Source organism: Monomorium pharaonis, chromosome 11 (genome assembly GCF_013373865.1).
Source record: "Monomorium pharaonis isolate MP-MQ-018 chromosome 11, ASM1337386v2, whole genome shotgun sequence".
NCBI lineage: Eukaryota > Metazoa > Arthropoda > Insecta > Hymenoptera > Formicidae > Monomorium > Monomorium pharaonis.
In genome coordinates this window covers 14,557,298-14,573,147 of record NC_050477.1, presented here as the reverse complement: position 1 = coordinate 14,573,147, position 15,850 = coordinate 14,557,298, and the positions used below count along the sequence as shown (strand labels likewise).

The following is a 15,850-nucleotide window of genomic DNA, read 5'->3' as shown; positions in this document are numbered from 1 at the left end:
ATAGCTAGAACTATAAACACATAACGTTATTACTAACATTGTAGCAGTAATAACTGTAAAAGTGGAACTCCGGCCTAACTATTTTACCATGCAATTATTAGTCAGAAACAACAAACACTTTTTTCTCGGCGCAGAGTTGAATTTCCAGTTTCTATTTTCTTTTCCAATTCCATTTTGGCGAACTCGAAATATCCGTGGATTATTTGGAGACAAGTTCAGCCGTGAGATTAAAGTGAATCGCGTGTTAAATCGACAGGTGCGCAACGCCATTCAAGCGCTGCAGATGCTCGCCTGCTCACCCCAGAGTAACCCGAATTTGCCGACCCCGGCGGCGAGCCGTGGCAGCGGGGTCCTCGCGAGGAGCTCGTCCCATCCCCCGGACGCCATTTGTTGGAATCCGCCGGAGAGATTGATCGACGCGTCGACGCAGACGGATTGGCCGGTCGACCTGTTTGAGACGTGGGTGCGCGCAAACCCCCGCAGGGCCTTAAAGGCCCTCGGCCTCGACCCGGACATCGTTCTCAGGCTACCACCGCCGTCGCCCACGCCGTCGCCGTCCTCGCCCCCGCCGCCGCCCTACGAACCCCTATCACCTTCGGCAGGCTCGCCGCAGCAATCGCCCTCGCAATCTCCGACTACAGGTAATTTCGCCCCGAGGCGCTATATAGGGAGCTTTTGTTAACGCTTACGTTAGAGTCGTAAAACAGAGGGGGATGCCGGGAGTTTATTAAAAAAATGGCTTGACACAAAAAGATTTTCCATCGGTTCGATAGAAGGGTAGTCTCTCGGCGGAGGTGAGATAACGCGCGCGTAACACGTGGAAAAATAATATTTCTTGGGGAATAAATGTGCGGTTCCCTCCTCCTCCCTCCCCCTTCCCTTCCCCCCGTGGATAAAGACGCTCATATATTACGGGGAAGATACGTCTCGTCACGGCGAGCGGAGTCACACATGCGTGAATTCGCGAACACTTCCAACGTTTCAGCAATAGGGATATTCTTCCGAGGAGAAAATACTTGCCTGTGAGGAGGGGTTTCATCACGAGAAATACGTTTCTCTGATAATGCAGAGATACCTCGGCGCGAGAGGGTGGGCGCTGCATCCCTGTGCTCGTACGTACGTTTCCACAAGAAGTGAAGGGTTACGCGGTGGCGGACTTGAATCGCCGAAGGGATATGCCTTACAAAGGGGGAATATACCTTTCACCTTAGCGTCCTACACGGCACATTCCCCCGCCATGCGCTCATATGTGTTTTTCCTAGCGAATATTTTCTCTTTCGGCAAGAATATCTCTATGCGGAAAAGTAATCGCGTCGTGACACGCGCGACACGCCCGACAAGTCTGTCATTTATTTACCATGTATAGAGTCACTGCACTCATCATCAATAAATGATTGAATATTAAAATAATGAGACTTCAAAATAATAATTTACAAATTAATCAATAACTTTTACATTTTATCTTCATACAGATTTCATCAAAATATTATTTTTACTGGAAAATATAACTAAGTATGTTAACATTAAAACAACCGGCATTAAATGTACATCTATTTCTAATAGCTTTTTGTTTTTTTTATTTTTAACCTATTTAAGTATCTGTTATTATTTTTAAGTTCTTTAATATTTAAATAATTGGAAATAAAAAATCCGACAAAAATTACTTTAACAGTTTTTGTAATTTAATCTAGAAATCTGAAATCTGTTATTTTAATTGGATTTAATGGTTCTAGTGTTATTGTTATTTGTTCATTGACCGGTGCTGTGACTCCATATAATCAACCTAATTTCAAATTCCGTCAATCCTGCAACGATAATTAATCATTCGCTTTATATCCACGTTGATTGACGTGGAAACTCGGTGCCATTTCGCCGGATGCTGATCGTCTTAACCCTAAGTTACTATCATGGATCTGGGAGATTCCAGTGGAAACTTTCAGAATTTACCTATAAAAATTCTCCCTTGCTTTGTGCCTCCATAACTTCTTTTCTATTTGCGCTTCCAAAATAAAAATTTATATAGTTCGCTTGAGTCAGTTTTGGCGTTTTGATTAAAAAGAAAGAGATAAGAAACATTACTGTTTGCTTAAAATATGATGATCGGATAAAGACACTCTGCAGATCTCCCGATGCCACGGTAGTAACAACGCAAACCAAAACTAATAACCGAGGGTTAAGATTACCTTTGAACCGATTTCAGGAAACGACAGCTACGTTTTTGGAATTAGTCGCGACGGTCGGCACATTCCCCGACTGTACAGGCCACCGAATTCAGCCTGGCACCCCGACAACAACAAGCTGTGGCACCGCTTCAGCGCCGGCGACGCCGACAACGCGTCGCTGTACCAGGCGTTACGACGTCTTCCGGAGTCACGCTCATTGAAGTTCGATTCGTTCGACAGCTGAGCTGGTCAATTCACGCGAGCCCGCGTCCCGCGCGAATAAAACTAAGGAGAACGGAAAAAAAAAACAAGGTTTTTTTTTTGTTTCGAACGAAATACGCAAAGCACGGAAAAGGAAGAGGCGCCGGATTCGAAGAGGAAATAAGCCGCGAATCGCAAAAATTGATCGGTAACATAGTTTTACGCGCGCACTGTGGAGGGGATCGCCTGGGAAATTTCAATCCGTAGGCTCGCGAGAATTGGGGTGCCGGCTAGTCGAGCAATGCGATAATTCAAAGGCTACGTGGCTCGAGGCAATAATATTTGATTGGCAGGTTAATCACGATATTGTCAAACTGTTGGACATTCATCGGGGATAAATATCCCCAGCGGTTTAATGTTGCAGGGCAGATTGGAATAATTTCTGATAAAATAAAACCGCCGGTTGAAAACTGCTGGGAATCACCGCTGGTCGCGGTGCGCAACGGAAATGGGTGAAGCGATGGATGAAGGGATTGATGAAAAAGTAGTTATTTCAAATCACAGCTGATAGATGCAACATGCATATTAAGGCCCGTGACGTAACGTTTATCGTTTAACGTAAACAAGCGCCCGTCGACGGGACACTGGATTACTCGTAAATTGACATTTACGTTTCCTTTCGCCGTTAACGTCAATTCGTGATCTCGTTGTAATATTTAACTCTTGAATGCATTCCCGTGGATTATTTTGATTGCAGGATGAGATAAATCAAGACTGAGGTAACATGCATATCAGAGCAAATGATGCTTACAATATTCTGTTGAGGCATAAAGAAGCAAGGAAATATTATATACGCAAAAACATTTAAACTTTAGTATGATATTAATATGCATAATGTGTATTACAATATCTATCCAATTTACGATACCTCGCACAGCGATATACATAATTTAGTAATATTACATTATCGTTTAACACAAATCGATAACATATAATGTATTCCAATGAGAGTGTTTTTTAATACGACTTTTCAGATACTTTTGCGATTTATAATAAATTTTATTCAAGTGTTATGCATTCAAGAGTTAAGCGATACTATAATTTATATATATATATATATATATTATATATATGTATATTGTCCTAGGCATTTCTCACTGCCAAACAAAGGATAATCCCTGACTTTATACGTCTTTGCTCTTTCGTTCCCAAAACAATATATTCATCCCTTGAATATAAAATGGAATCTCGTCTGCCTCACTCTACATATGTAATCCCATAATTAATACGCACGTTGAAAACGTACGTGTGCTTTGAAACAATCCGAGTACCGAGTACCAGGAGAATTATAATTATTCTGTCGTGTTTCCAACCTGCGTAACGATGTCCTGAAAAACTTCTAGAAACCCACATCCACCCGCGTAAACCGCGTTTTCTACTTAACATTAAATATATTTAGAATATTAGAATATAATTTTGTAGATAGCCGGTACGCTGTAAATTTAATTAATTAATTCGCGCGTATGTAAGCGCGCAGCTTTTGAGGAGAGCATCGGGTCTTCGCTACTATTACGTTAAGTTGCATGTCTCCGCGCTAGGGCTACACAGGCCTTCGCGCAGTTCCATATGTTTTTCACGCGAAGCAATTCCATGAGATTTCACAGGGGCCGTTACGAGAGCCGTTCGGAAAGTTAGGGTAGCAATAATAAAATGTGCACACAACACATCTCAATGTACACCGTCGACGTCCAATCTAGAGAGTATCCGTAGTACTATATTCTTTAAGAGTAGATATATTAAAGATGATAACGAAACGGCGTCTTCGCGCCCAGAAGAGACGACGGTGACGATGACGATGACGATGACGATGACGATGACGGTTTGGAAGTGACTCGACACGTCTGTCTCGCGGCATAAAGTAAGCTTCGAGTCGAGAATGTGTGTCCATCGTGAGCTGTGTCACGAGAATCTGTCTTACCTAGGTATAAGTACTTCTTAGATTATAATTCAGACATGTACATATATTATAGGGAAAGTGACGTTGAAAATATGTGATAAGGCACGGCTTTGGCCATGCACGACTACGTTCGTTCAAGCTTCTTCCATCGTTATTTGTGAAAAATTCGGCGTGCCGCGTGCAGAAATCATAAAAATTCCAAACTCGATCCCTTCCGCAAATAACATAGAAAGGCAAACGCCTGTGAATAAAGTTTCGTTTTATCTTGAGGAAAACTCTATTTTGTAGAATTTTTAAAAATAATATTATTTTTTAGAAACTCTATTTAATAGAGTTTTTAGGAACGAAGTTTCCAAAACTTTAATATAGGATTTGAAGGGTACCTTACATTCCCGATTCATCATGCGGCAAACGCGCGTGGGAAGACACCGATCGCGGGGGGGGGGGGGAAGTAATTACTTTGAAATTGGGCGCGTTGTCGGCGCGGAGAGATTCGAGATGTTTTTCACAAATACCGTTAGAGGGAGAGCTGTTTTATAAATATTTCATATATTTTGTTATACTATTTCTATGCTCCTCGCATTATAATTCAAGCTAGGTATACTACAAGGTATTTATCCGACACCCTCTTCATGACTCTCCACCACACTTCTACCTTTTTACACTCCTTAAACGGGACTGCGAAAAGTTAAGTAGCACCGTCCCCTCCTGGATTCTATTGTAATTAAGGTCGATAAGCACAAACAAGTAATAGAACGATTCTCTTCCTAATTATCTGCTCGAAGTCAAGGACCTCTTTGAAATATATATATATATCTTTAAGAGTATTTTTGATCAGCCGGTTGAACGTACAAAGAAACAAGGCGTTAACACGGCGACGCTGCCGTACACGTTAATCCCTTACCGCGCGTAGTCGCATATATCGCCGCCGCGTCGTAAAAGGGTGCGTGCACACGCAAAACAAGTGTGTCAGCGGTGTGTAAAAATAGATTATTCTACCTCTTTAAAGGAGAAATATAGAATTTAACGTTTTCTATCGGCAATAATACGCGGGATTCCGAGTCTCGGAAGCACCGAGGCGGTCGCGCCCCGCCGCGCGGAATGACGCGATAAAATCCACGAATGCAATATAAATATTGATAAGCCATCATCCGGTCTTGTATCGACGCGTGTAATCGTATTCGGCGGTGCTGTGCCGTAAGGGGTTAACCCAGAATCACTATACGTGTACTACACACATACGCGCGTAACACCTACGTACGCGCGTACAGGAATAAGCCGCAAATTTACGTGTGTAGCCGAGAGATTATCCAAATTCTCTGCAATCTCTGCGCAGTCGTGTTTCTCATTGTACATTTTATCGACGGAACTAGCTAGGGAACTTCAAATGACGGCCTTAAAATAAAGATTTATTTTTTTCACGATGATAAATGTCTGGCGGCAAGTGAATGAATGGCGAGGCGAAGAGAAATCTCTATAAAGAAAATGATTCGCCGAGAGAAAGACGCGAAGCGGAAATAGAGCGGGAAATACGATGGAGGGGGAGAGAAGGAGAAAGAGAGAGAGAGAGAGAGACAGATATTTCTTCTACGACGTTAATCCTTATAAAAATATATATCTGAACGTTTGTAAATATTTTTAAATACTTGTACAATGTGCTTATAAGTGGCATTCTTTGTTCAACAAATGGGTTATGAATAATAATAATAATAATAATAATAACAATAATAATAATAATAAATGAAAAATAATCATAAACAACACGCTGTCTGCGAGTACATTTCTGCGATGAGCAAATACTCTCCTCTCACAGTTTCATCCTGAAATATAATTATTTATTTGCGCAACTCGCGGGAAAAGAACGCATATGCTTTTTTCCTATCTACAAAGGAGACCGAAAGAGCCGTGTTAAACTTTGCAGTCGACAAGTCTCGCGGGGAAAGCGCGTGGAAATCCGATTGAATTAACAAAGCGGCCGAGGGGGAGAACCTGAAAACCGCAGGCAGACATTCTTCCTCCGGGGAGAGTGTACAGTGCTACGTCCACTTTTCCGTCCACCCTCTCGCGAGAGCCGCCGCAGATGCGCTGGACCGCTGATGCTGGGTCCCGACGACGTGCGACGCGCTCTCCAGCGAAGACGGACGGAAGGTGCGCACGGGAGCAGAAAATAAACGTGTTACGGGGGGCTCGCGGCGGGCCATTTTTGGGATCCCCACCCCGGAGCGACGTGACACGCGTCGTCCTTCCGCCGCGCGCGCTTTCCGCCCGACGGCTTTTCGGGCTCTCCGCTCAGATACTCGTCTCACGCTGCTCCGATCGCTCGAGTATTGGTAAGTGCACCGAATATCGTCGTCGTCGTCGTCGGCAGCGCGCTTTTCCCGCAGTGAAAACGCTTCGCTTCGCTTCTCTACACTTTCTTTATTTTTTTCTCTTTCTTTCTCTCTCTCTCTCTCTCTCTCTCTCTCTCTCTTTCTGTCTTTGTTTTCTACGCTTTACCCCCGTGACAGCGCAATGCGGGAACAAACTACTCTCTACGTTGGCGAGTGGAGAACGGCGGAAAGCAGGCGACGAAGGCAGGGATCGTCGCCCGTCAACAGGATCGATGGAAATCGGATGCGACCGATATGTAGTGCCGAATTTAACCAGCAGCAACTCGGAGGTTTAACTCTGGAATTTTTGCGACTCGGTATTTAGCGGCGCCCGTAAGTAGTATAGTCGTCAATTATTACGATTCTGTAACCCTCTGTGCCGGATGCTGGAGCGTCGCAGTGAGAGAACAGTGAGAGGGGTATCGCGCGAGATGGAACGCGCGCTCCGGTTTATTAAAGTACGAGTGTTCATTAGAATGTGCGAAAACGCGTGCCGACAAAGGGGACGAAGTGCTCTGTAAAAAAAAAAAAAAAACGGGGAAAAAAAATGTCGCGGTAAATTGCAGTGACGAGGGATTATTCAGTGCTCGAAATTGCTCCGTCTCTGTGCAGTTTGTCTCCGCCCGCGCGGAAAGAACGATTTTGGTGGAGCACGTAAAAATTTACAGCTGTGCGTAGATCCGAAAATAATTTTGTTGCGCCATCAGAAATATAATTACGACGGATGTCCGAGCGTGGCGAGTTATAAAAAAAAAAAAGTTTGGACATTCTAGCACGCAGTTTGAGCGTCCAACGTAATTACCTTCGACGTTGACAGAATTTGTGTAATTTTTGGATTTGCAAAATCGCTCTTTCCGCACTACTTCAATTACCCAACGTGCGTCTCTAACGGCGAGTCCATACGCTTCAGCTCGCGTACGTTCGTCCGATCCGCTTTACGTTTTCCTCCTCCCCCCCCTTTTTTTTTATTGGACGACGGAGACGACGTTTAACTTCTTACAGGAAGCTATATTCGTTTCACGAAGACACCCGCAATGTCTTGGAGTCTGGACAGCTTTGCGAGGCTTTCTAACCGCTGCCAAATAATAACAGCTCTGCTAACGCTTCAGGAATTTGCTTTCGGGCCTAACATAAAGCAATGCCGTAAGTAGCATTTGTAAACTGTCAACCGCGCGCGTGCATGCGCTGATTCGTTATGTTACACTTTGTTAACTATGATATTAATAATATTCTCTTTATGTAACCACGATAAATTTATCGGCTCGCTCAACGGAAGCGACAAAATTGTGCACGCGAAGAAATATCTCTACGCGAATACAATTATGCATTCAAGTTGTCGTCCTTTCAACGACAGATATAACGCGCACGATCTTGCATCACTTTGACACCCCGGATGACAAATGTAAATCACAGCGGATCAGGTTCTCAGCGAGTTATTAATATCTCGGAATCAAATGTCACTGTTGAGATTATTTCCCTCCCCCCTCCCCCTTCAAATTTATACGGGACAATCTGTAAATTTTCTAAGATGAATTATCAAGTAATTTGATTCTTTCGTTCTCGGTTGGGAGAAAAGCTTCTTTTATAGAACGAGCGGGTACTTGAGTGATAGCTCTCTGTACGTATTGAAAATCAATAATATAACATATTATATATTTTGTTCCGTGCAACTATCTTCTTAACGGTATTTCTGCTTTAATGTCGCTCGCGCATATTGGTCATTGTTTTGAATCTCCTCCTCGCGATCATGAATTTGATTACATGATTTGATTACTCCGCGTCACAAACAGTATTACCTTTATATTCGAATTTGCATAATAATATTCTCTTGCGCAAATTGCGATATTATTCCGCGTGGCATTGAATATTTTGTTATTACGTTTTCTGCGCGTTAATCTTGCCACGTTTCACGGCAGATCGAGGATCGCGTGCGCGGAGAAATTTTCTGTCCGTGAAAACGCCAACCCGCGAACGGGACAGCGGCTGGAACCGCGCGCGCGCGCGCGCGCGTAAATTTCGCGCGCGAGGAGGACTTCGCCGAAGTTTTGTAAAATGCTATTAATACGCGTCGGTTAGATCGAATGTCGGTCGACGGTGGCGGCCAAGTAAAGCCCGTTCTTCTGGGTTACGCTCGTTACGTTTTGGCCTCTTCTTGCGCCGCGCGCGGCGTCAGAAGCGGCTCTGCCGCCGTCGTTCCGCACATATTTATAGAATCGGGCTGTAGATGCTATTTCCGTAGACGCCCTGATGCGTGCCTTCTCCTCGTGCCTACGCGTTGCGATCACCTACCGGAATTATGGGCTTTGCAGAATCTTGGGCGGCTTCGCGCGCGCTCCTTACGCGCATATGCGCGACACGCATATTTTCGGAGAGCCGGGAAGACAAAACCGGCCACAAGCTCAAAGTCGCGTTAAAGTCGCCCGAGCTGTGGCCCAACGTATAGATTCGTCAACAACGACGAATTTTCAGATGAATGCTTGCGCTTTTCAGCAGACTCGGTAATTTCGTTGGTACGGTCCGCAAAACAAAGCCGCCACCATGGATGTCATCAAGAAGAAGATGCAAGCGATGAAGCTTGAGAAGGACAATGCTATGGACAAGGCCGATACCTGCGAGGGGCAGGCGAAGGAGGCGAATATGCGCGCGGACAAGGTCCTCGAAGAAGTCGCGGATCTTACAAAAAAATTAACTCAAGTCGAGGCCGATCTCGAGGCTAACAAGCAAGCCCTCGAACAGGCTAACAAGGATCTTGAAGACCGCGAAAAATCCCTTACCAACGTAAGCTTGTGTAGCTAATATAAATAATTTTGTACTTCTGTATTTGTATTCCATTTCATATATCTATATACACATATAGCATATATTATTATATTATTATAGCATTACATAATATTATTATATTATTATATTACAGTACCACAACTCATAGTTCATAATTTTATTGACATATTCTCAAACTTAATAATATAATAATGTACGACATGTAATACGTCTTAAAAATAAGACAAATTACTTGTGTCATACATTATTATTATTATACATATTAGATTAGAATAATATAATAGAAAAGGAAAGGTAGTTATGGATTAGATGTGGGATTATGAAATTTACGATATTTCGTATACTTAGTGTTGAATTTTGGGGGTAACTGTATAAATTACTTTTTTTACATACGTTTAGACGTTATAACATGGCCACTGGTCATAAATGTTTATTACGTTGTCATAAAAACTACATTTATTAAGTATTTCAGGTAGCCAAAAGTTTTATAGGTGTGTATTCTTTACGTTATTTAGAAAAATATGTCAAATATTAATCTTTAAACCTTACTGTCAGAATTATGTCACATAAATATTTACTGAGTTATTTAAATAAAACAAAATGGTGGTTTATAACTCTTTTCTCTTCTATTTTTAAACAAATTTAATTAGTCTGTTGTTCGTTAATATTCCAATAAACAAGATGACGTTTAAAACAACATCTTATTGGCATTTTAAAGACATTATTAAGCTAATATCATTTAACGTCACCTTGTTTACCGGGATATAGTTGTAATTAGCAATTGATGGTTACTGGCTAGTACTAGCTAGATTCGTAGCCACACTGAGAAAAAAATATTAATTTGATTAAATTTTTGAACTCTATTAAATTTTTTTAGTTCGAGTATTTATATATTTGACTGAAATACATAAATTATTGAATTAAAGACATTTAATCAAGTTAAAAAATTTAATTAAATTAATAACTTTTTTTTAGTTCAATAAACATCAATTACTAATTACAATAATTCTTTTATATCATTATTGTTATGTTTCGCACTTTGTGCTATGCACAGAGAGAACAATTTCTTTGAATACTTTTTTTTCATTTATTTGGATTCACTTTTTTATTGGTTTTACTCAAACAACATGATGTTATGCGAAACATTATCTTTAATGGCTGAAAATATTGTTTTATTGTATCAAACGCTACTATTAATAAATAATCAAACAAACCGTATTTCGTTTCTTCAAATAAACAGTTCAATTATTCCAAAGCTTTGTTTTTAATCAATTTTATTAAATCTAAAGAAATCTCTTTTCTGTGTATAAATAAATTATAAAAAACAATACTACACGAATAAATCGATTTTTCTAGGCTGAATCCGAGGTTGCTGCCCTTAATCGTAAAGTCCAGCTTATCGAGGAGGACCTCGAGCGTTCGGAGGAACGTCTGAATACCGCGACCGCTAAGCTGACCGAAGCTTCGCAGGCCGCCGACGAGTCTAGCCGGTAATTGTACGACTTAATCGATCTGTCCGTCCGTGTTGCCACATTACGAAATGTGATACAATTGCAGTATGTGCAAAGTATTGGAAAACCGTGCGCAGCAGGATGAGGAGAGGATGGACCAACTGACAAACCAACTTAAGGAGGCCCGCCTGCTCGCGGAGGACGCTGACGGAAAATCTGACGAAGTGTCGCGCAAGCTGGCCTTCGTTGAAGACGAGCTCGAAGTCGCGGAGGACCGGGTGAAATCCGGCGAGGCGTAAGTGCCAGGTTATTTGGCTTTATGTCAAAACAAATAAAAACAAACTCGGTTATAATCCTATAAACTTCTCTGTTTCCTGCTCCCTCGTAGCAAGATCATGGAGCTGGAAGAGGAATTGAAGGTCGTCGGTAACAGCTTGAAATCCTTGGAGGTCTCCGAAGAAAAGGTACGTATGTGATTTTCAAGAACAGTAAATATCACATATAATTAATAATATGATTAATAATCATTAATAAATGTTAAACTATTTTTTTTTTTAATTTATATAGAAATTTAATCTTTCTGTTTTTCAAGAGCTAATCTAAATTTTCAGGCCAATCAACGAGTCGAAGAATTCAAGCGCCAACTGAAAACTTTGACGGTCAAACTGAAGGAGGCCGAAGCCCGTGCCGAGTTCGCCGAGAAGACCGTCAAGAAGCTCCAGAAGGAGGTTGACAGGCTCGAAGGTGAGTTCCATATATCTTACTTAAAGGTATATAATTTTTTATCGCGAACGGTGCAAGTAAGTAAAATTATTTTGCATTTCAGATGAATTGGGCATCAACAAGGACAGATACAAGTCGTTGGCCGACGAGATGGACTCGACATTCGCCGAATTGGCAGGATATTAGATTACTTTATCTCATAATATTTTGTGCCTAATAATCATCTTGTCGGGAAAGCAACATTCTATGTTTTTGCGAACCATTACTGAGCTCGATGTCGATTTATTTGACAAAAAGGAGAGAGGAAGTTGTGCCTTGAACATGACACACAAACTACACTCACATCCCTTGTAATTAATATTGTTATTGTAATGGAATTATCGACGTGACCAAGTCGTGATTAATTCTACTCTGTTACATTATTGTACGAAAGATTAAGGGACATTCAATAAACAGTAACATAATACAAATTCAATGAAAGGATAATAAAAGCGCATTTCTGTTCCGCACAATCAAGCGATATTTTTTTATACGGGATATTTTCATATCGTTCTGTATAACAACATAGAGTCAAAATATCTCTGCGTAGCTAGCTTTTCCACTACGTGAGAATTTAAAAAATAAATGCCTTTAAATGAATTAAAAATAAAACATAAGTCTTTGGCTGCTGTAAGTTAAAAATTTTGAATTTACTATGAGAATTTAATTTATGTTTAGATGTCTATTTTAATTTAGATGACCATTAGATGTCTAAGAAGGATCCCCTTGGGTCCTCTCTACATGTTTTATTTATAATTAATCTCAATTGTTTTTATTGTTTGTTTTGTTTTATGGAATGACGGCAATAAAAGTTTTCAATATCGTTTTTTAAAATTGTTTGAACGCTTTAGAAATACTTAAGATATTAAATTTCAAAGACAACTCTAAGAATTCGGTCATAATGTAGATTTCACTCGCAGGTTGACTAAAACTTTACAATAAAATTAGTTATTTGAGCTTTCAAATTGATAGTTTCGATTTTTTATCTCGATCCCTTAAATTATCAATTCGAGAAAGAAGAATCAACAAGTGGAAATACTTCCATATATCGCGTTATATTACTTTTCAACTAAAGCGTTAACAATTTAAACAATTCAATCAATTGCTTCCAATTGTTAAGTACTCGATCAATGCGATTGATTGTTAAATTAATCAATTTTCTTTTCGTTCGAGATTTCGTTCGACTTCGGATTTTTAGCATTGTAAATACATGACTTGAGAAGAAATTCTTAAAATAGATGTTTTTTAATCCTCGAGATGCCCCATTCACAGGAATCATTACCTTATTCTCTTCATATAAAGACAATTTATACATAAATTTGTACATAAATTATTTAAAAATTTAAAATATTTTATTTAAATTTGATTTCGCAAAGTAGTTCTTAAAATAACATCTCGATTTTTTAATTACATTTTTTTCCAGGAATACTGTTTTTATCCGGCATAGTACAATTTGAAAAACTTTTAATAATAAGCCAATGATGGATTTTGCAGGTCTACAGGTGTTAAAAAGTATTTAAATTATTTTTATAAGACATTTATTATTTTTTCATATATTTAATAAATGTACATAGAACGTATACCATCAAACGAGCAAATATAAATCAAGCAGTTTTGAGCTTTATTTCTTAAATAACTATTTAAATAACTTAAAAGAGAAAATCCATTAAGCCGAAATACTTTCATATATAAACGCGTAAAAATTTCTTTAAAAAATCTCTTAAAATGAGTGTTTTAATCTTTAAATTTCAATCTCTTCGCAAGAATGCTTCCTCTCATATCTTCCTAGTACAAAAGAAAATCATACGTAAAGCACAATAAATCTAGCATTTTTAATAATCAATAATAAATTAATAATAATTAATAATAAATTAATTCTAAGTTTGCGAATTTATAAAATATTTGCAGTTCAAGATTTTTTAATGACAATCTCTTTGCAGGGATATTTCTATTTATGCATGGCACAATTTGAGAAACCAACATGATATTAAGTAAATAATATTTCGTACAGCTGTAGGTGTTAAAAAGCATTTAGACTGTTCTCAAGACATTTATTATTTTTTCATATATTTAATAAATGTACATAGAACGTATATCATCAAATGGGATATAAATCGAGCAGTAATTTGTATTGTACCGTCTCGAGCATTTCTCATTCTGTACGCTCTACTTTCGTCTATTATGTACATGTAGATAAAGACTCGTGAGAAATGATACTTGTGCATTTATATGAGCTTTACATAACATTGACCTAGAAATTCTTACAAAATCGCAATACAATGCTCCTAGCGACTATCCAATTAAATATTATGCTATAATGATTAGATCAAACGCATATGCATTTCACATAGTATTAACGTACATCGCATATCACTGTTCAAATGTGATAAAAATTCAACATTAAATATTGTCGAAATACAATATTCAACTCACGAAAGGTATGATCACTACGTTGAGTGAAATTTGGAACTTTTAAGGGACTACAATCCACGCGAGTAAATAAAGTGATAATCATAAAGCAGAAAAAGATTGCGTAATCATTGCATAGCAATGTATTGGCCTGCATATCACCACGATAAGAACGCGTGTACGTTTTAATTCATAAGCATTTATGAATTTTTCGAATAGATTACAAATCTTATATCCATATGGATGCTCTATAACATGACATAGATTTTTTTCGATTTGTACGACTTAAACTTGATTCAATATACTAACATTGATAAAAAATGCCATTTACAAAAAATTCTAACAAAAAATTTACTTTAAAAAAGACATCTAAAACCATTATGTCTAAATCTTATCGTTTCATCTGTCCTCTTTCGACTGTAATGTAAAAAATACCTTATTTGATTACATGAAGAAAGCACTTTAATGTGTCGTCATAGCGAATATACGTATCGAATGTATAATTAATACACTCACCAAAATGCCCCAAAAATATTTATACTTTTTTAATGCCAATCATGCGACAACGATAAAAAATGGAGTTAAAAAAAGGAAGATTAATAATAACATATACATTTAATAATAATGTATCGGTTAAATCAATCACAAATGTCTAATTAAATCGTGATATTTTGTAATATCTATTGGTCATAAGTATATATACTGAGCTAGTTTACTAGCACAGGCAATATGGCAAAAAAATCGCGTTTATTATCAATTTATGAGCGTGATCAGAGATATAATAATATGTAATTGATTTCACTTTAACGCCTCACAATATTATTCCTCACGTTATAATATAAACATCATTCTCCAATAAGTTGTAAAATTTTTCGGGATATAGATCTATATGAACGTACATGTTCTTTGGATGGAAACATTAAAAAACAAGAACTCTTAAAATCCTAATATCTTCTAAAATAAGAAGTCTTTTACATACCAATATTAATCATAGTATTAATTATTCTCGAATAAGAAATGTGATTAGCAATATAAATACGAATAGACTTTTATGAATGTCCACACAAACGCATAAAAATAGAAAATAAAACGTGTGTTATCATAAAAGAAAAATAAGTTGAAAGATTCCGAAGACATTCGATGCGATATCATTTGAAAAGACACTCTTTCATTTATTCGTGTTTTGTTACGACAATGCATGCAGAATGACATAACATTGAGTATTTCGATCGACAAGCGTACACAACATACTTACACACACGTACACGCACCATATATACATTTAATTCATATAGCAACGGCATACTTTTTTTTAAATACAACTATGTAAACGCGTGATATATTTCATCCTCTCTCTCTGTAAACATTCTTAACGTACCACAAAGAGAAAGAAGTATACATAGTGCCTTAATTTTATTCAATATACATATATTTATTCTTGTATAGTATCAAAACATTAGATTAGATAATGTATTAATTGCACGTAACATTATGACTCGTCTATGATACTATACAAGATTACATCGTTGTACTATATACATTTTTTAACACAAAATAAAAATCAAAAATGATCTATAAGATGATAGAGATGTCATAAGTAATCCTAATTCAATATTAATTAATGCAAAATTCACTTTAGTTCAAAAAGGAAAACGCTAGCAAAGATAGACAAAAAGTAAATTGACGTGACGTATTACAGCATTTTAATTTTGGTTTTAAAATTTATAATAGATTACAAATCATAATTGATCTTGAAAA

At 38.3% G+C, this 15,850-nt stretch overlaps 2 protein-coding genes across 6 annotated transcripts in view; both read left to right on the top strand.

Moving 5' to 3' along the window:
- Positions 1-6,081, top strand: part of LOC105835543 (potassium voltage-gated channel subfamily H member 8) — a 33,354-nt gene extending 27,273 nt beyond the window's left edge. For 3 of the 5 annotated variants that reach the window (XM_012678940.3, XM_012678941.3, XM_012678938.3), the window contains exons 15-16: positions 257-641; positions 2,201-6,081. In XM_012678940.3, the coding sequence (XP_012534394.1) occupies positions 257-641; positions 2,201-2,406 (591 nt within the window). In that variant the 3' untranslated portion in view covers positions 2,407-6,081. The remainder of the gene's footprint in view (positions 1-256; positions 642-2,200) is intronic. The other 2 variants (XM_012678939.3, XM_012678942.3) reach the window with 1 other exon arrangement.
- A 386-nt stretch (positions 6,082-6,467) lies between these two features.
- LOC105835544 (tropomyosin-1) lies at positions 6,468-12,154 on the top strand. Its single transcript, XM_012678943.3, has 7 exons — positions 6,468-6,650; positions 9,180-9,467; positions 10,827-10,960; positions 11,028-11,216; positions 11,310-11,385; positions 11,533-11,665; positions 11,748-12,154. Exons 2-7 carry the CDS (start codon positions 9,228-9,230, stop codon positions 11,828-11,830), a joined length of 855 nt encoding a protein of 284 aa, XP_012534397.1. The 5' UTR covers positions 6,468-6,650; positions 9,180-9,227; the 3' UTR covers positions 11,831-12,154.
- The last annotated feature ends 3,696 nt before the right edge of the window (positions 12,155-15,850 follow it).